Source organism: Schistocerca piceifrons, chromosome 3 (genome assembly GCF_021461385.2).
Source record: "Schistocerca piceifrons isolate TAMUIC-IGC-003096 chromosome 3, iqSchPice1.1, whole genome shotgun sequence".
Classification (NCBI taxonomy): domain Eukaryota; kingdom Metazoa; phylum Arthropoda; class Insecta; order Orthoptera; family Acrididae; genus Schistocerca; species Schistocerca piceifrons.
Genome location: NC_060140.1, coordinates 350,395,936 through 350,416,453, shown reverse-complemented (window position 1 = coordinate 350,416,453; position 20,518 = coordinate 350,395,936). Strand labels below are relative to the sequence as shown.

At 43.2% G+C, this 20,518-nt stretch overlaps 1 protein-coding gene across 1 annotated transcript in view; it reads left to right on the top strand.

The window, feature by feature from the left end:
• LOC124788655 (aminopeptidase N-like) overlaps positions 1 to 20,518 on the top strand; it is a 94,435-nt gene that overhangs the window by 59,178 nt on the left and 14,739 nt on the right. The window contains exons 8-11 of the mRNA XM_047255932.1: positions 3,723 to 3,855; positions 11,946 to 11,964; positions 12,007 to 12,214; positions 13,114 to 13,303. Of these exons, the coding sequence (XP_047111888.1) occupies positions 3,723 to 3,855; positions 11,946 to 11,964; positions 12,007 to 12,214; positions 13,114 to 13,303 (550 nt within the window). The remainder of the gene's footprint in view (positions 1 to 3,722; positions 3,856 to 11,945; positions 11,965 to 12,006; positions 12,215 to 13,113; positions 13,304 to 20,518) is intronic.

The window sequence follows — 20,518 nt, the reverse complement described above, 5'->3', positions numbered from 1 at the left end:
AACCTATGTTGTATAAAAGATGACGGAACGATAACTCTGAGCAATCGATAGAGCAACAGCCCTTTATACAGCTGGCATGTGGTGCTAAATACGCAGATCAGCAAGAAATCTACAAGGTGACGCCACGACATTGAGATGATGGATTTACTTCGGACTTTGTGCACCTTTAGTAGGCCATTAAAACAACATAATGTGCAAGAAGTAAGTTGCACCTCTCTGGCAATACCGAGAAAATCGCAAGAGAGGTTTTACGCGTCTATTGTGTAACTGATGCGAAGATGCAGGCTGTAAGACGCCATTATGGTCAAGTGGTTAGCGTTCGCGCTAAGGAAGAAGGGTTATGGATGAGGCGATGATTCGAATACTGATACCACTCATTAGTAATCACTGGTCACATTATACAATTTATACGACGTTTGAGAGGTAATATAATGAAAAAAATCCCACAAACATTTTCATGAAGCTTTAATGAATTTCATATGTTATTTCTCTGTTTACTATTTTAATTAATTTTTCAAGGACGGGGGTAGACTTGGAAAGCCCAAGTCAAACCTCGATAAAAAATGATGCGAATGACCTTATTCAGTAATATAATAAGTCACACTATGCTAGACCACAAGAGTAATGTACAATTACTCGTGGGATGTGCTCTTGATATTATACTTTGCATGACGATATTTCTCATACAGACGTGGACAACGCAAATTGAAACGGTGTTAGTACATCGAATGAAATCAGTTATCCTACATTACAGGGACTGTTCAGATTTTCTATGGTAAAACACACGTTGTTGACATTTTGAAAAATTTCTTTCTTCCGAGAGCACAGATTAAAAAATAAGTTTGAGCTAGAGTCGAGGCATCGCCTCAGACACGTTTGTCTTAGGAAGCTCGAACAATAAATATCTGACCACCATAAAAGCTAACGTGCGGTACCTACTAACAGATATACAGGGTGGTCCATTGATAGTGACCGGGCCAAATATCTCACGAAATAAGCATCAAACGAAAAAACTACAAAGAACGAAACTTGTCTAGCTTAACGGGGGAAACCAGATGGCGCTATGGTTCGCCCGCTAGATGGCGCTGCCATAGGTCAAACGGATATCAACTGCGTTTTTTAAAATAAGAACCCCCATTTTTATTACATATTCGTGTAGTACGTAAAGAAATATGAATGCTTTAGTTGGACCACTTTTTTCGCTTTGTGACAGATGGCACTGTAATAGTCACTAACGTATAAGTACGTGGTATCACGTAACATTGCTTCGTGATACATTATCCGTGTTAAAATGGACCGTTTACCAATTGCGGAAAATGTCGTCATGTTGATGAAGCGCTATTATGATCAAAATGCCCAACGGGCGTGTGCTATGTATGTATACTGCTCGGTATTCTGGACGACATCATCCAAGTGTCTGGACCGTTCGCCGAATAGTTACGCTATTTAAGGAAACAGGAAGTGTTCAGCCACATGTGAAACGTCAACCACGACCTGCAACAAATGATGATGCCCAAGTAGGTGTTTTAGCTGTTGTCGCGGCTAATCCGCACATCAGTAGCAGACAAATTGGGCGAGAATCGGGAATCTCAAAAACGTCGGTGTTGAGAATGCTACATCAACATGGGTTGCACCCGCACCATATTTCTATGCACCAGGAATTGCATGGCGACGACTTTGAATGTCGTGTACAGAAATTACGAGACGATGACAGATTTTTTGCACGCGTTCTATTTAGCGACGAAACGTCATTCACCAACAGCGGTAACGTAAACCGGCATAATATGCACTATTGGGCAACGGAAAATCTACGATGGCTGCGACAAGTGGAACATCAGCGACCTTCGCGGGTTAATTTATGGTGCGGCATTATGGGAGGAAGGATATTGGCCCCCATTTTAGCTATGGCAATCTAAATCGTACAATGTATGCTGATTTCCTACGTAATGTTCTACCGATGTTACTACAAGATGTTTCACTGCATGACAGAATGGCGATGTACTTCCAATATGATGGATGTCCGGCACATAGCTCGCGTGCGGCTGAAGCGGTACTGAATAGCATATTTCATGACAGGTGGATTGGTCGTCGAAGCACCGTCCCCGGATTTCTTTCTGTGGGGAAAGTTGAAGAATATATATGCTATCGTGATCCACCGACAACGCCTGACAACATGCGTCTGCGCATTGTCAGTGCATGTGCTAACATTACGGAAGGAGAACTACTCGCTGTTGAGACGAATGTCGTTACACGTATTGCCAAATGCATTGAGGTTGACGGACATCCTTTTGAGCATTTATTGCATTAATGTGGTGTTTACAGGTAATCACGCTGTAACAGCATGCGTTCTCAGAAATGATAAGTTCAGAAAGGTACATGAATCACATTGGAACAACCGAAATAAAATGTTCAAACGTACCTACGTTCTGTATTTTATTTTAAAAAACCTACCTGTTACCAACTGTTCTTCTAAAATCGTGAGCCATATGTTTGTGACTATTACAGCGCCATCTGTCACAAAGCGAAAATAGTGGTCCAACTAAAACATTCATATTTCTTTACGTACTACACGAATATGTAATAAAAATGGGGGATCCTATTTAAAAAAAAAAAAAAAAAACGCAGTTGAGATCCGTTTGACCTATGGCAGCGCCATCTAGCGGGCCAGCCATAGCGCATCTGGTTTCCCCCTTCAAGCTAGACAAGTTTCGTTCTCTGTAGGTTTTTCGTTTGACACACATTTCGTGAGAAATTTGGCCCGGTCACGATCAACGGACCTTTCTGTATACATCAAATTTCATTAAGTAATATATACTCTGAGAATCTGTGCTTAGTATACTTAATTCCTTGAACATGTTTTTGCAGAACGTTTTTGAATCCACATGAAAATTAATTCGAAAAACTAAATTGACTAGAAAAGTTGCCCTAAAATGTGACACATGACATGGAACGAAAATAAGCAAAGTGTGCTAGCTTTTTAAACTTTTCATAACTTACCTCCATGACGTCTACATTACAAGTACTGAGCTATTTATACGATTTAGCAGCTCTCTTAAATGCTACTCCCAGCGGAATTGATGATCAGTCTGTAATCTCTGTAATTTAACTCTGTCAACCCACATCCTTTTATTTGATGCATATACCAGGTTCAGCACCGAATGTAATGAAATTTTTAAAGCTTAATGGTGCTGAATTTCCTATTATCATTTGACAACGTCCATTACATTTTCGTTAGTAGCTCTTTTAAAAACTACGTTTTACTTGCTATTTATCTCAATAGTTATCTGCAAACAAAAAATACATGCACAAGAAGGGGCAATGGGTCTAAAATACAACCTAGGGAGATACCATGAAAGACTTTTGGTAGTTTAATATATTGGATGTACGCAGCGACACGTTGTGTTCCCTGTTAAAAAGCTACATTATCTGTTTTACTGCTGTGTCTGAGCCATAACGTTCTAATTTACTTATTATGACGTGATTGAGCTGAAAAATGCTCATGCCATATAAACTTCGCAAATTGTAAGCGATCTTGTCCTTGTACAAGTTAAGTCCGAGGGATCGAATGTAATTTTCATTTCATATTGTCACAGGTGTATCAAGGAAGCAATACAAAAGGAAAGAGTCGATTAACAGAATACAAATACTTTAACAGCGTAGATACTATCCATTTTACTGTGCCTTTGGTTGTCTCACTGATAGGCTCTCTCATTTATTATCAGTTGGAGCCCACGTGGCGAATCGATGAAGCGTTCGTGGTTTCAACCTTGCTTAGGCAAGCGATTGCCTACGATGAAGATCCTTCTGCAGCACCCATCACCAGCGAGGATGCTGGCATCAACATCTATTATAAAGGTATTCGCCTTTACTTAGGTATTTTTTACCAGTTAGCATCTGTGTTATTACAATTACTCTTTATTTATTGTTTGTTGGTAATGATGTTATTCCTTTCAGTAAGTGCGCGTAATTTTGAAAGAGCGTCCGTGGCGCAATACGCACACTTCAGATTTTTGCGACATATTGATTCTTCAACGCGACGTATAATTTCACCACTTTTGGTGAATGGACAATTGATCACAGTCCCAGATCAAGTCTGTAACATTTACTTTAGCTCGTCAGTTTTTGTTAAGGGACACGAGGTTCACAATGACTAATGAGACCAGGTAGGAAAATCACATGTATGATTTGCAATATCATGTCCTGTGGCCCTCCAATAACAATCAGATATATTCCAGGTTTCGAGCACTGGAGTGGAAACATACAACGTTATCAGTCACCTGTTAACATCCAGGTTACTCTTCCCAAATTCCTCGGTTATTTCAGAAAAGAGGAAGATCCTGGGATATGAGTTCAAAGATGTGAAGCTTAAGAAGTCAAAATAAAACCAAACACTTCAGAATGCTTGGAAACAATACGATTTATTGCCCCTCAAATAAGGCAAGAGGTCCGTTTTTTGGGTTAGTACTTCCCCCATCTATCGACACCTTCATCTTGCACAGAACTGTTGATTAATAATAACTGCAGATTGGTTTAAATCACTTTGAGAGTCACATCTGCTGATCAGTTACTACGAAAAAGCTGCCGCTGCAAAACTATTTTCGCCTGGTCTAAACGCTGAATTTAGAACTTCTGATAAAACTTAGAGTCGAAGTTCCATTGGATCTGCCTTCTTTCCTCGATGTAGGTCTGCGACAATTTCAGAGCACTCTCAAAATTTGTTCTTTTAGGCTTTTTAGCCATTCCGCGCTGTAGCTACGGAATGCTTGGCTTCTTCCTCGACCAGGGGCGTTCTCCTTGATTCAGGCCGCGCTTCAGCTAATAACAACACCATACATTGAAGGATTTCCTGGTGAGTCTTCCGGACTGTATGACCATTATCCAAGAACCTTTTCCGTACCTGATGTTTCATCCAGGGCTGCGCTGGACGTCTACAAAGGAACTCCTGGAGATAGTGACTCTTGTCGACCGATGAGTCGGACGTGGAGAGTGGCTTAAATACTATGTAAATGGGCGTAGTCTAGTTTACACGTTATCAGCAAAAATAATCCTTGTCAGACATAAAACTTAACTATAGATTCTCGCCTGTCAAGGATAAATCTTATCTGTCGATTTTGCAGCGTCGCTGTGAATATACCACTAAGTTTCGTGGCTTCTTCTTTTCAGTTAAAATTATCCCCATGCTTATACATTTCGATGCCTTTCTATACAGCCGTGGATGATAGTTTGTCATTGTAGATAATTTTATTTATCAGAAAACTTCATTTAATAGTTAGAGCAGCAGTTCTCTGTGACAGGTAGAATGGCCACCAGACTGCGTTAGTGTTGTTTGTATTCATCGTTGTTACCGTGCCTGGTGGAGAATTTAAGGCGTATGAACAGTGTCAGTTGATGAGTGATCACTCTGTAGGACACGGATGATTTGTTGAAGAGCGTTCTCTTCTACAGCTGCGTTTTCTCTTTCCCTAGTCGCCCTGCCACAAACTCGTGTAAGGCAGCGTTATCAGCACAGTTTTGAAGGGACCTCATTGTGTGTGTCTATTTGGCCGGCTGGCCGAGTCGTACAGTATCCAGATTTGCAGGACATTCGGATGTGAATGTGTGAGAACATGAAAGTAGGCATACTCGCGCGCAAGGCTCCGATCGACCACATTTGACCACTACAAGGGAGGATCGCGTTATTGCGCACCAGGCACATCGTAAGCCCATCATATCTGTACCTCCAATAAGAGAAAAAGTAGTGGACTCCCTCCAACATTCTGTGCCGTCCCACACCAACGGTCGAAGACTAGTTGAAGTCGTATTAGGGAATTAGTGACATGTGTAGGCTGCAGTTAATAGCACAATACAAACGGCTGTATTTGGAACGGTACCATGACCGGGAGGCACGGACTGTTGGTGAATGGCACTACATTATGTTCAGCGATGAATCCCAGTTCTGCACTACCCCTCTTGACCACTGTCTGCGAGTAGGGCGGCGATTTTGAAAGAAGTCACATTCGTCCAATGTTTTGGAGAGGCACAGCGGTATTTCTCCTGGCATCATGGGATAGGGAGCCATCGGATGTGACTTCAGGTCATGTCTGGTAGTGTTTGAGAGAACTCTGACAGCAGGATTCGTTACGGATGTCTTCCATCCTCATGTGTTACATCTCATATGGCAGTATCGCGATGCCATTCGTTAACAGGACAATGCTTGTCAAACACACGGTCTCTATGAACTGTCTTCGTGACGCTGAGGTACTCCCATAGACAGTTAAATCGACAGATCCGTCTCCTATAGAACATGAGGGACCAGCTCGGACGTAAACTCCGTACCAGTGCCAGTGTCTGGGATATAAAGGACCAGTTACAGCCGTTATAGACCAGCTTGCCTTAGGAGTGGATACAACGGCTTTACACCGTTCCCAGTCAAATCACTGCATGCATCCACGGCAGAAGGCTGCGATGCCATACTCATAAGGGGATTCGTACTGCCAATTGTTTGAAAATTTGACCTGGTATTGTAACCACTGAAATAACATCACATACCCTCTCAACTGGTGAAGCATAATTCCCGTCTTCCTTTCCGGGTGCTTAGCTTTTTCTGTCGGGCAGTGTACTGTCAACTTTGAAAGCAGCTGCACCAGCGCATGAGCGTATTTTAGTGGTTGTGTCTCCGGCTGCAGGTCTGTAGACGAGTGATGTGACGTCATTGAGGACACCTGCTGCACTGCTTTAGTGTATATTCGTAGTTCTGAGGATAAACACATTAATATTACCTAATTACAACATTCATATTACAGACCTGGAAATAAATAATTGTGTCTGTAAGGTATATGGTCCGTCGATGTCAGTAAAAATTTAATTGCAGATTAGTTTATGGATTCATATTTCTTATGATGGTGCTAAACAACTTTTATTTCGTTTGTTCCTTTTTCTTTATTTTAAAACTCTATTTAAAATAGTAATGCAAGTTCCGAATGAACAAAAATCTATCAATGTGTGTTTCTGACAGGTGGTTCGATCGTCAGAATGATGCAGCATTTTATCGGCACTGATGCGTTCTACGACGGCCTCCATAATTATCTTTTACAGAAGTAAGTACTTAAAGTAATAGAACATTAGAATTTTCTTGTAAATTGAGAGCAAAATGTCACGCGGAGTGGCCTCGTGGTTTGAGGCGTCCTGTCACGGACTGCGCGGTCACTCCCGCCGGAGGTTCGAGTCCTCCCTCGGGCATGGGTGTCTGTGTTGTTCTTGGCATAAGTTAGTTTAAGTTAGGTTAAATAGTGTGTAAGTCTAGGGACCGATGACCTAAGCAGTTTGGTTCCTTAGGAATTCACACACATTTGAACACATTTTTGAGAACAAAATTTTCTTTATGTGACGGTTTTGTAAGAAGGAGACATACGCAGGCATTTAAATATTCGAAAAAGCACGGAACAGTAGACTGCAATATTGATCTGCTGGACGGATACGGGCAGGAAATAACTGCAAAGCTAAACTGAACTTCCTTACACAGGAACACTTAAAACAGAAAATCTCTCGTAAATTGACACAACTCTGTTTTGAACATAGTCGCTGTCAAAAAGTGGCGCAGAACACTCACGCAGCTAAAAGAAAAGTACAGCCCAATTACACGGAACAAGTTCATGAAAATAGTGGTTCATGTAAACATATAATTCTTTAAAACCTTCTCGTTCCAAACACTTAACATCTGCGGGTCTTAGACCGGAGACATAAGATCATTGTCTCTACAAGTTGATTTATCGAAGAAACAAAATAAATTTACAGGAATTTTACTTTTACCATTTTTCTGGGCTAAGGTTACATAGAATAAAATGGAAACAAAAATGAAAAATGAACAACAGATATTTGAATGTCCAATGTGCAAACTGATATCATTTACAGTATTGTCATTTCGAAATTTTCTTTGTGGAAGACTATCTTCGCTACTGAATGAAGGACTTTTAAATAATTGTTTTTCGTGCCTTATATTTTTTAAGCATTCTCAATAGCATGCAATACATGATTTGGGTTATACGATAAATGCGTGGAGCGTTATACTGAAGCAGATTTTGACTTGTTTTGTATGGTGTTTTTAAGTTGTACGCACCTTTTGGTGGATGTTTCTCTTTTTTTAAATATTGATCACCCTACGATATGTGCCGGACTTGTCGGTCAACTGATAGTGCTACTCACTAGTTTCACATTCTGTAGTTTCCAATGTCACATACGTATACGTAAGTCCCTATTTTATGACTCTTTGGATATATATATATATATATATATATATATATATATATATATATATATATATATATATATATATATATATGATATACTGGGAAAGGGCGGGGCGAGAAGGAATGATCGACTGGAGGATGTCGAGGGGGGCGGTCGTACAGTTAGTTCCTTTTGGTTCTCGTGTGTCCTAGCGCGTCTGTCTCTGTGTACTTCCTACCTTTTTTCGTTGCTGGCTTATTCATTTGGGTGTATCTGTGTCTGTGCTGAGAGGGAAAAGACTTAGTATGGATCTTGATATCTTTTATTGCCGCTTCTGCAGTTAACTTTACTAACGACGGCTTGAAACAGGCAGCTCGAGCATGTTTCTATTCTAGTTTTTTAGTACAACCTATCGATCTGTATGCTGTGGCACACACATAGACAGTGCCAGTTGCCTAAAACTTGTACCTTCTTTATTTCGTGAACTGTCCAAGCTACCGCAAACAGGTTGCCGGCTCATGGTATTACGCCCAATGCCATGAAATTTTGTTGCTTGTGTATTAGACTCAACTCTTGTATCAGCCGAGATGCAGAAACAAATACAGTTTATAAATTAATCGATACAATTTTAACTGCGTTTGACGCTTATAAAAAGAGGGGTACAGTGGTATAATGATTCTTAATATTGGCTCTAAGACGTTTCGCAGAAATATATGAGGAAAAAACCTAAAATGAAAGGCAGTGCGTTCGGCATCGACTGTTGTGTAAGCACTGCCAAGTGCGGCTCCCGCGCCAGGCTCTGTCATTGTTTCGAGCCTTTCGACTCTTCACTTGCTGCCACAAAAGCTGTTTACTAATACATGAGTATGGAAATATATTTATAATACTTTCCCGAGGCTTGTTCTGATACGCTAGAAGTTAGCGCGTAGGTCCAGTCACGACATTCGAAGTTGTATCTTTGTCGTATCAAGTTGAGTCATGAGGGCTTAACGTTTAATCTTATTGGCGTAGGTCTGTCGCCTTACTGCACATACCGACAAACCCTGGCCTGAGGCCCCTTTTGGCGGAGTTTAGGTCGCAACAGCCGATTCCGGCGGCCTAGTAATTTTGACTCATTTTTCCGGTACCACTGTGAAAAGCTTTAATGTCAACTTCAATAACAGTTATACCACTGTAACCGTTCTTTTAAAACCTTTAGAATGGGCGCCTTACTGTCTGGTATGAGCAGTCAACAAAATTAGGTCATCTCAGCGTACTATTGTGTGCCGAAATCCTAGATTCGGTATTTTCGATGGTTCCGAAATAAAAGGGACGCACGTTTCAGGTTGTTCACACGAAGTGCTAGACGTACGCAATCTGGTCAAAGGAATCCGGGCACCAATTGGTGGGCAGTAATACGGGATGTTTCCACCCTCCACCGCTGTGACGGCTTCAGTTCTGCTGGGGACACATTCTATTAGGTGCCTGAATGTCTGTGGAGAAATTGCAACCCATTCCTCCACAGGAGCCGAAACCAGGGAAGGTAGTGATGTTGGAGGATGGGGCCTAGAGCGACGTCGACACTTTTCATCCTAAGGCTGTTCTATTCGCTTCAGGTCCGGACTCTGGGCAGACCAGTCCATTTCAGGAATGTTACTGTCCACAAACCTTTATGGCAGAGTGCATTGTCATGTTGATATAACAACTATCCAGAATGAGATTTTCACTCTGCAGCGGAGTGTGCGCTGATATTAAACTTCATGTGTGCCACACTGAGACTCGAACTCAGGAGATTTTGCCAAGTGCTCTACCGTCTGAGCTACCCAAGCACGACCCACGACTCACGAACCGTCGTTATAGCTTTATTTCTGATAGTACTCCCTCTCCTACCTTCCAAACTTCACAGGTCTCCTGCGAACCTTGCAGAACCAGCACTCCTGGAACAAAGGATATTGCGGGCGCATGGCTTAGCCACAGCCTGGAGGGTGCTTCCAGAATGAGATTTTCACTCTGCAGCGGAGTGTGCGCTGACATGAAACTTCCTGGCAGATTGAAACTGTGGTAGGGCACTTGCCCGCGAAAGGCGAAGGTCGCTAGTTCGAGTCACGATGCGGCAAACAGTTTTAATCAGCCAGGAAGTTTCATATCAGCGCACACTCCGCCGTAGAGTGAAAATCTCATTCTGGAAACATCCCCCAGGCTGTGGCTAAGCCATGTCTCCGCAATATCCTTTCTTCCAGGAGTGCTAGTTTTGCAAGTTTCACAGGAGAGACCTTCTGTGAAGTTTGGAAGGCAGGAGAAGAGGTACTGGCAGAAATACAGCTGAGAGGACGGGTCGTGAGTCGTGCTTCGGTAGCTCAGTCGCCGGCACGGTGGCTCAGCGTGTTCGGTCAGAGGACTGCTCGCCCTCTGTAATAAAAAAACTGAGTAAAGGAATCAACGATCAACTTGAACGGATGTCTTGTGACGTCTGCCCAGACCAAACTCAACGAACAATGCCGAACAAAATGAAAAAAAAGACGGTAGGGTACTTGCCCGCGAAAGGCAAAGGTCCGGAGTTCGAATCTCGGTCCGGCACACAATTTTTATTCTGGCAGGATGCTTTGTATCATAATTATCTTTTGCGAACAGTTCCTCTGTTGCACACACTACACAGTGATGCGAAATTTGTTCATTTTCTTCCGTATTTAGCGTTTTCCTAAGCACAATACGAGGACCACATCCTGGCCAACATACTGTTGGCACTACACATAGTGGTAGGTAACGTTCTCCAACTACGCGCCCATCCGAAACCATTCCATCGGATTGCCAGAGGGTACAGCGTGATTAATCATTGCAAATCACTCGTTTCTAGTTATAAGCTGGCCAGTGGCGTCGCTCTTTACACCATCTCAAGCATCGCTTAGCACTGACTACAGAAGTGTGTGCCTCATGAGGAGCTGCTCGAGCACTGTACCCCATTCTTTTTATCTCTCTAAGCACAGTCATTGTGCTAGCTGGACGGCTGGTAGCACTTTGCAATGAAGAGTGATCCTTTCGCCGATTTCTTGCCATTTTTTTACAACCATCCTCCGCAATATTCGACGGTCCCTATCCACCAGTACATGAGATCTGTCTGGTGCTGCCGGCTGGGGTGGCAGAGCGGTTCTAGGCGCTACAGTCTGTAACCGCGCTGCTGCTACGGTCGCAGGTTCGAATCCTGCCTCTGGCATGGATGTGTGTGATGTCCTTGGGTTAGTTAAGTTTACGTAGTTCTAAGTCTAGGGGACTGATGACCTTAGAAGTTAAGTCCCATAGTGCTCAGAGCCATTCGAACCATTTTTTGTCTGGTGCTGGTTTCTTCTTGTTTCCACTTACAGGCACATCAGCAACCTTCAGAGGGTTTAAATGTCCCTGATTATACTGTTACTCAGGTAACATCCCGTGGCTAGTCCACGTTCGAAGCCACTGGGCTCTCCTAACCGACCCATTCTGCTGTTACTGCGCCATCATAGTATCCCATTCAACGAAACATCGTCGATATGGGCTTTCAGAGCCGAAGGCTCACTCATGTATCCTTGATGACTGCACGACAAAAAGCTTTACACCTCGTCTGGGCCCGTCAACACCGACATTGGACCTAAACTGTGGTGACATCTAGCGAACAATTCCGCATTACATACGAGTGTCCCCATACGTTTGATGAAATAGCGTATATTACGCTCCCAAAATAAGTGGTGCTCAATACATCTGGTTACTATTTGAAGCTCTTTCTTTTCCAGACACAAATACGGACCTTACGTGAGCGAAAAATCAATGTTCTTAACTTATAATTGTCACGAGGTGCATAAACGACACTACTGCTCACAGCCAGTTCAGCAACGCCACGGATGACATCCTATTTGCGGCGATGGACGCGGTGGCGTCCTCGTCGGACCTGCCTTCCGACGCGACTGTGTCATCAGTGATGCTGCCGTGGGCGCGGCAGGCCGGCTTCCCCCTCATCACCGTCACCAGGAACTACTCGGACGGCTCCGCTGTCGTCACGCAGGTGGGCATTACTTGCAAGTTGTATACGTTTCCATAGTGGCGTAGTAAGAGTGACGTTTCCTTGGGCGTACCATATCCACGTGCCACAGCTTTTCATTTCAGCAAACTACATTCGTCACACGAAACTTAGTTATCAGCGGAAGGAACAGTCAGAAGGCAATAACGTTTGGCAAGCAGGTCACACAAAAAGACTACAGTTAGACTGATTTAGGACTAATTTTTACTGAGTTTCACAGACAAACACAATAAACATCACTGGTGTACAGTAGCAGTACTGTCGAAATCAATCTTCTAGACTAATCGACAAATAAGACATCTGGATGCAGCAATCATAATTTATTTGCTTCTTTAAAAGTTTCGAGGATTTTGCTCCTCCAAGTATGCTATCCTGTCTTTCCTAATAAATAAAAATAAATTTTTAATAATAACAAGTTTTTAAATCGGACGAAAAAGAATAAAGTAATTTCTGCTAGCCCCATACAGATTCCCACCCAATACAGACAGTCCCGAAAATTCGTACTTGTGAATTCTTAGTAGCTGTGACAACACTTGTAAGATTTATAATGGAAAAATTCCCAAGTTTGCCACAGCTATAAAAAATTCACAAGTAAAATTTTTCAAGATTGTCTGTATGGGATTGGGAATCTGTATAAGGCAGGGAGAAATTGTTTTACCGTTTTCAGTCCGATTTTTAAAAAATCTTACTTCAAAAATTTATTTTTATTTAAATAATTATTTGGTATCTAATCGCACTACGTCTGTGGTATTTTATTTATTTATTTTCTTTAACTGTGCCGGTCCAAAAGTTCATGAAGCCGTCCACGTTTCTACTGTGGGTTTTTAGGATTGGCTTTGCGTAGTTCTAGCAGCGTAACTGACGGTACCTCGTGGCATCCACAGAACCGTTGGCTGGTGCCTGCTGGTCCCAGCGACGAGACGACGTGGACGGTGCCCGTGACGTACACGTCCAAGTCGGAGGCCGCCTTCTCCACCAGCACGAGGCTGTGGCTGACCGACACGACGGCGCGGCTGGACAACGTCGCCGACGCCGCAGCAGACGACTGGGTCATCTTCAACCTCAACGTCGTTGGTAAGTGACCAGCGGCGTTCCAGTTACAAACAAAATTGGAGACCACCACCGCACACTACGTACAACGTAAACTGTGAAAATGAAACAAAAGATCACTACGTTAGCCTCGAAACTAGTCCTGCGAGTAAACTGTACTATTTCTGAGCTGGAATACGCGCAAAATCTGAAATGTTAACGTTTAATTAAGCACCAATGGGCTTCATGGATTTCGGAAGCAGTTTAGTGCAAATCTGAGCGAGAGTGTACTACGGCTGTGAGGAATGAAACCTCCGTTGCGCTGCCAATAGTTAAAGAAAATTTTCTAGAACAATCTTGAAAGTACACCTTTGTATTACTGTCCTATATAAATCAAATTGAAACATTAGATATATTTCTTAACATGCTAGCGAACTCCCTCTGCTTAAAAACCGAGCGAGGTGGCGCATTCGGGAGGACGAGGGTTCAATCCCGTCTCTGGCCATCTTGATTTAGGTTTTCCGTGATTTCCCTAAATCGCTTCAGGCAAATTCCGGGATGGTTCCTTTGAAAGGGCACGGCCGATTTCCTTCCCCATCCTTCCCTCACCCGAGCTTGCGCTCCGTCTCTAATGACCTCGTTGTCGACGGGACGTTAAACACTAATCTCCTCCTCCTCCTCTGCTTAAAAATTCAGCCGCCTGAGTTTCCGGCCAGCTCGATGAAGTATCCAGAAGCTCTCTCCGGAATCAATGTTGGGAGCCAAGCCTCTAATTCGTGTGTAGAACTAGTTAATTGCTTTGAACCTAACTCTGGGCTGCAGGGAAAATATTCAGAATAGTCCAATTTGAACTACTGCAACAGTTCTTGCGTAAGCCAGGCAAACTGTTTTCTGCGTGGGACCTGTACACAGGAGACTGTGTCGTCTGTTTTGAATGTCTAGTCTCAGTTTTGTTACTCTCACACTACCACGCGTAACATATTCTACATCTATATAAACATTCCGTAAACAACCGCGTAGTGCGTGATGGAGGGTACCTTGTACCGCTAATAGTCCTTTCCCGTTCCGCTCGCAGATAGAGGGAGCGGAGAACAACTGTCTATATGCCTCCATACGATCTCTAATTTCTCTTATCTGATCGACGTGATCCTTACGTTAAACGTACGCTGGCAGCATTAGGGTCATTCTACAGTCAGCTTCAAATGCAGCTCCCTTAATTTTCTCAATAGTTTTCCACGAAAAGAGCGTCGTCTTTCCTTCGGGGATTCCCATTTGAGTTCACGAAGCATGTCTGTACCACTTGCACGTTGATCCAGCCTACCGGTGACAAATCCAGCAGCCCACCGCTGTGTGGCTTTGATGTCTTCTTTTAAGCCGACGTAGTGAAGATTCCAAACACTCGAGCAGTACTCAAGAATGAGTCGCACTAGTGTTGTATACGCCGTCTCCTTTACAGATGAAACACACTTCCCTAAAATTCTCCCAGTAAACCAAAGTCAACGATTCGCCTTCCCTACCACCGTCCCTTTACGTGCTCGGTCCATTTCATATCGCTTTGCAGTGTTACGCCTAGACATTTACTCGTCGCGACTGTGTCAAGCGGCACACTGCTAATGCCGTATTGGAACGTACGATCTCATGAAAGAAACACACACCGCAAAGACTCTGGAAAGTTGTTCTACAGCTAGGATATCGTAAAATGTCGGTTTTCACAAATTTTTTCTACAGTTTTATCTATCTCTTTGTTGATGACTGCAGAAGGATGGCAAGTTCTATCATCGACACGAACGTTTGTCCTTTTACTCACAAACAAAAAACTCCATTCCCACAACGCCATCAGGCAACATTCGATCTGGAGGTTCGCCTTATGTTTTGACTCATAGGTAAATTTTGTCAGTAACATCACATAATGCGCAATTATGTAAACTTGAATGACGCATATTTTCAGTTCATGTTATGAAATGCAGAGAGACTTGCAGGTGAGCAGCGTCTGGGGCAAACTTTTGCAGCTGACTTAAACATAAATAAAAGTAATGCAATGCACATAAGTAGACGAAAAGGTGCGATATACACTGAAGCCCCAAAGAAACTGGTGCACTTGCCTACTATCGTGTAGGGCCCCCGCAAGCACGCACAAGTGCCGCAACTCGACGTGGCATGGACTCGACTAATGTCTGCTGTAGTGCTGGAGGGAACTGACACCATGCATCCTGTAGAGTTGTCCATAAAACCGTAAGAATATTGGGGGTGGAGATCTCTTCTGAACACCACGTTGCAAGGCATTCCGATATGCTCAAGAATGTTCACATTTGGAGAGTTTTCTGACCAGCGGAAGTGTTTAGAGTCAGAACGGTCTTCCTGGAGCCAATCTTTAGCAATTATGGACGTGTGGGGTGTCGCATTGTCATGCTGGAATTGCGCAAGTCCGTCGGAATGGAAAATGGCCATGAATGGACGCAGGTGATCAGACAGGATGCTTGCGCACGTGTCACATTTCAGAGTCGTATCTAGACGTATCAGGGGTCCCGTATCACTCCAGCTGCACACGCCCCACACCATTATAGGACCTGCACCAGCTTGAACAGTCTCCTGCTGACATGCAGGGTCCATGGATTCATGAGGTTGTCTCCATACCCGGTCAAGTCCATCCGCTCGATACAATTTGAACCGAGAATCGTCCGACCAGGCAACATGTTTCTAGTCATCAATAGTCCAATGTCGGTGTCGACGGGCCCAGGCGAGGCGTAAAGCTTTTTGTCGTGCAGTCATCAAGGGTACACGAGTGGGCCTTCGGCTCCGAAAGCTCATATCGACGATGTTTCGTTGAATGATTCGCACGCTGATACTTGTTGATGGCCTAGCATTGAAATTTGCAGCAGTTTGAGGAAGGGTTGCACTTCTATTACGTTTAAGATTCTCTTCAGTTGTCGTTGGCCCTGTGCTTGCTGGATCTTTTTCCGGCCGCAGCGGTCGGAGATTCGATGTTTTACCGGATTCCTGATATTCACCGTACACTCGTGAAATGGTCGTACGGGAAAACATCCATTTTTTCGCTACGTCGGAGGTGCTGTGTCCCATCGTTCGAGCGCCGACAATAACACCACGTTCAAACTTGCTTTAACCTTGATAATCTACATTTGTAGCAGCAGAAACCGATATAACAACTGCTCCAGAGACATGTTGCGTTATATATGCGTTGCCGAACGCAGCGCCGTATTCTGCCTGTTTACATATCTCTGTATTTGAATACGCATGCCTATACCAGTTTCTTTTTGGCTTCAGTGTAACTTGACTGTGCGATCGTTGATCTGTCACTGGAAACAGTCACGGTTTTCAGTTTCCAGGTTCAGAATTGTTCGAAGAATCCCAAGGAAGTGTAATTTACGCACCAAAGAGGTCGCTTACAAAAGCGTTGTCCGTCCAATTCTTGATCGACCTGAGACCGCTACCAAGTTATATCAACACAGAAAATATTCAAAGAAAAGCTGCATGATTCCTCATGAATTTGAGTAGGCAATGTCACAGTGCTACAGAAATTATGACCAACCTGCAATAGGATACGTTGCAACAAGTTTGTTATCCATCGCTGACACCATTGAAAAATATCCGGAGCCACGTTACAAAGCGATTCAAGAAGCGTGTACATCTCCCGTAATGACCACGATGCCGTAATTAGATAAATTAGGGCTCATGCAGAAAAATGTTTCTCCCTCTTCTTTCTGTCTCATCGTCCTGAACAATAGAAATAACTTCTTTCGAGTAGACACTGATACAGCCGTCAATCACTTAGGTAGTTACTGCTTCCATAGGTCATATTAGCGCTAAATGTTATGGTGTGGACTGTGTGAGCAGAACTCTTTCAAAAGTGAATAAATGCTCTATGAGGGTGTGATTAATATTCCCAGTTACTTGTGTGGACATGAGAGAAGCCCACACATAATTCTAACAGTTTTCTTTCATAAATGAATAATTTTTGTGTAAATGAGGTGTTAGTTCAGAAAATTATGTCGCAAGACATCAGTGAACGAAACTATGCAAAATACAGGGTGAGTCAAAAAGGGCTTTAAAGCTTTGCAATGCTGTATAAATTTGTTGAGATAACTTACAGCATCTGTAGATGTAACATTTTGTAGCGAACAACCTCAAGTTTGATTTACGTAGTGCAGGAGCGCCAGCATAGTGCACTGTTAAAATATCTGCTTTCACTGGTGCGGAGCGTGTTTGCTGTGTTTTGGTTTCATGAAGCGAACTTTGTAACAACTGTTCTGCGTAAATTTCGCGCCGAATACGGCAGAAGAACTTTGTTGTGACAGGTTGTTTAATGCAACGTGATAAATCACCAGGTCGTCCGCATATGGATGATTATGTCGAACAGGTTAGGGAGAGCCTTGCCCACAGTCCACAAAAATCAATGCGACGTACATCTTGCGAGGATAGCATTCCCCAAAAGACCGTTTGGCGAGTACTCCGTAGACTTAGGTTCACAATGGTTCAAATGGTTCAAATGGCTCTGAGCACTATGGGACTTAACATCTGTGGTCATCAGTCCCCTAGAACTTAGAACTACTTAAACCTAACTAACCTAAGGACATCACACACATCCATGCCCGAGGCAGGATTCGAACCTGCGACCGTAGCGGTCACGCGGTTCCAGACTGAAGCGCCTAGAACCGCACGGCAACACCGGCCGGCGATTCACAATGACACAGCACATTAGCGATGCGGATAAGGTTGCTCTTTGGGAATTCTGTGCCGAAATTTTGCATCAGATAGAGGACGACGAGACATCCTGAACATAGTAATATTCAGTGATGAATCAGTGGGACGGTGAATGCCTACAACTGCAGAATATGAGCCAGCGATATCCACATGCAATCCTGGAACACGTTCGTGACAGCCCCAAAGTTAATTTGTTTTGTGTCCTTAGAAAATTGAAAGCGTATGGCCCTTTCTTCTTCATGGAGAAAACTGTAGCTGCTACTGTGTATCTGCAGATGCTTGAAAACTTTCTGATTCACAGATCGATGAAAATGACCAACATGGGATGGTTTATTACTTAGCAACATGATGAACCTCCTCATTTCTACATCTACATCTATATCCACACAGATACCCCGCAAGCCACCATACAGTGCGTGGCAGAGGGTACCCTATATCAAATTCATCTCAATTTTCTCGAAAAGAACTTCACCTTCCCTACAGGGATTCCCATTTGAGTTCCCGACGCATCACCGTAACGCATACGTGTTGTTCGGACCAACCGGTAACAAAGGTAGCAGCCCGCCTCTGAATGGCTTCGACGCCTTCCTTCCGTCCGACCTGGTATGAATCCCAGACACTCGAGCAGTACTCAAGACTAGGTCGCACCAGCGCCCTATACGCGGTCTCCTTTATAGGTGAACCACTCTTTCCTAAAATTCTCCCAATAAACCGAAGTTGATCATTCGCCCTACCACAGTTTCACATGCTCGTTCCACCTCAATCGCTTTGCAACATTATGCCCAGATATTTAAATGACTTGACTGTGTCAAGCAAGACACTAGTAACACTGTATCCGAACATTACAGCTTTGATCTTCCTACTCATCCACATTAACTTACATTTTCCCACATTCAGCGCTAGCTGCCATTCATCACACGAGCTGGAAATTTTGTCTAAGTCGTATGTTCCTACAGTCACTCAACTTCGACACCTTACCACACCCCACGGCAAACAACCGAAGGTTGCTGCGCACCCTGTCAGCTTTTCCCAGGAAAGTTCGAGGCTTCGTCGGTAATTGCGCCCCAGGTCGGTGGATTGGCTGAGAAGGGGCAATAGCATGGTCATCTGGCAACCCAGTCTTGACACCAATGGATGACTGTCTCTAGGGTTTCATTAAAGATGGTGTGCATGTTCCACCCCTACCAAACAATTTAGTCAACGTGACAAATCGAATCTACGATGCTGTTGTACAAGATACGTCCGATTTGCTCATACGAAAGTGGGACGTAATTAATTACCGGGAGGATATTTACCGCATCACAAATGGTAGTGACATCGAATCAAAATGACACTTGACAGATTTATGTGAGCCTTGAAGATTTTTGCTACAAAATGAGATGTTTGCCGATTCTGTATCATTCCAAATTTGTAAAGCCCGTTTTGACTCACACTGTATGTTAACTTATGAGCCATGTGGGGTAGCCGTTTGGTATAGGGCGCCTTGCCGCGGTTCGCGTGGCACCCCCCGTCGGAGGTTCGAAGGTTCGAGTCCTCGCTTGGGCATGGGTGTGTGTGTTGTCCTTAGTGTAAGTTTAAGTTAGATTAAGTAGTGTACAAGCCTAGGAACCGATAACCTCAACAGTTTGGTCCCACAGTACTTACCACAAATTTCCAATTTAACTTATGACTTCAGTATCCTCAAAGATGCCAATTACTCTTATGGCAAAATGCCATGTAGGTATTTCCTGTAGCAGCGGTTTTTGAATGTGAGGCGAGGTATATCTGGGGGCATTTACCCCCTGAAGAGTAAGGTGAAATTTCGGAGAGGTAAAAGCAAAAAGGGTTCGATTTCGTTTCGGTCAGGAGGCTCTATTACTTTTAATAGGGGATTACTATAATCACTATTTCTTGCGCCTGTAATACTGATTACATAAATTATCAATAATTACATTTTTATTAAATACTGGCATTAATTCTAGATTATTAAATCCCCGTAAAATTTACAATGGCAGTTGGATAGAAAACAGGACATTTTGTACTTAATTTGGTATGGAATATTCCATTGATGATCCAATAATTGTAATTAACTAACGCATGACCTATAAATTCTTTTGAATAAATTTGGAGTAGTACAATTTACGGTGGTTTAGTAGCAATGTGACATTTTTCCGTCCTTTAGTGCTCTAGGGTTAACAGGTGTAGATATTACAGCTTGTGAAACCCACTCCACACACACGCTTTTTACTTTTTACTACACATCTGTGTCAGTAAAACTGCGATATAGACATTTGAATATCTCATGAAAATACGTTCTCTGAGTTGTAGGTAGTTCCCACAAGGGCCCATAAATTGCTCCATCACCCATTTCGCAACAAACAAACGAAATGAAAGACAACACAACAATATCCGTGTAACAGCTACTATGCTGCTGCAGGACTTACACAGCATTGTTATTAGGTAGGTGTATAAGTTTGTAGCGTTTTACTTTTACATGTTGATGTTCCGGTTTCTGCGGGTTTGTCTATCGATCGTCATTTTTGTTTGTAGTTCATTGTTGCT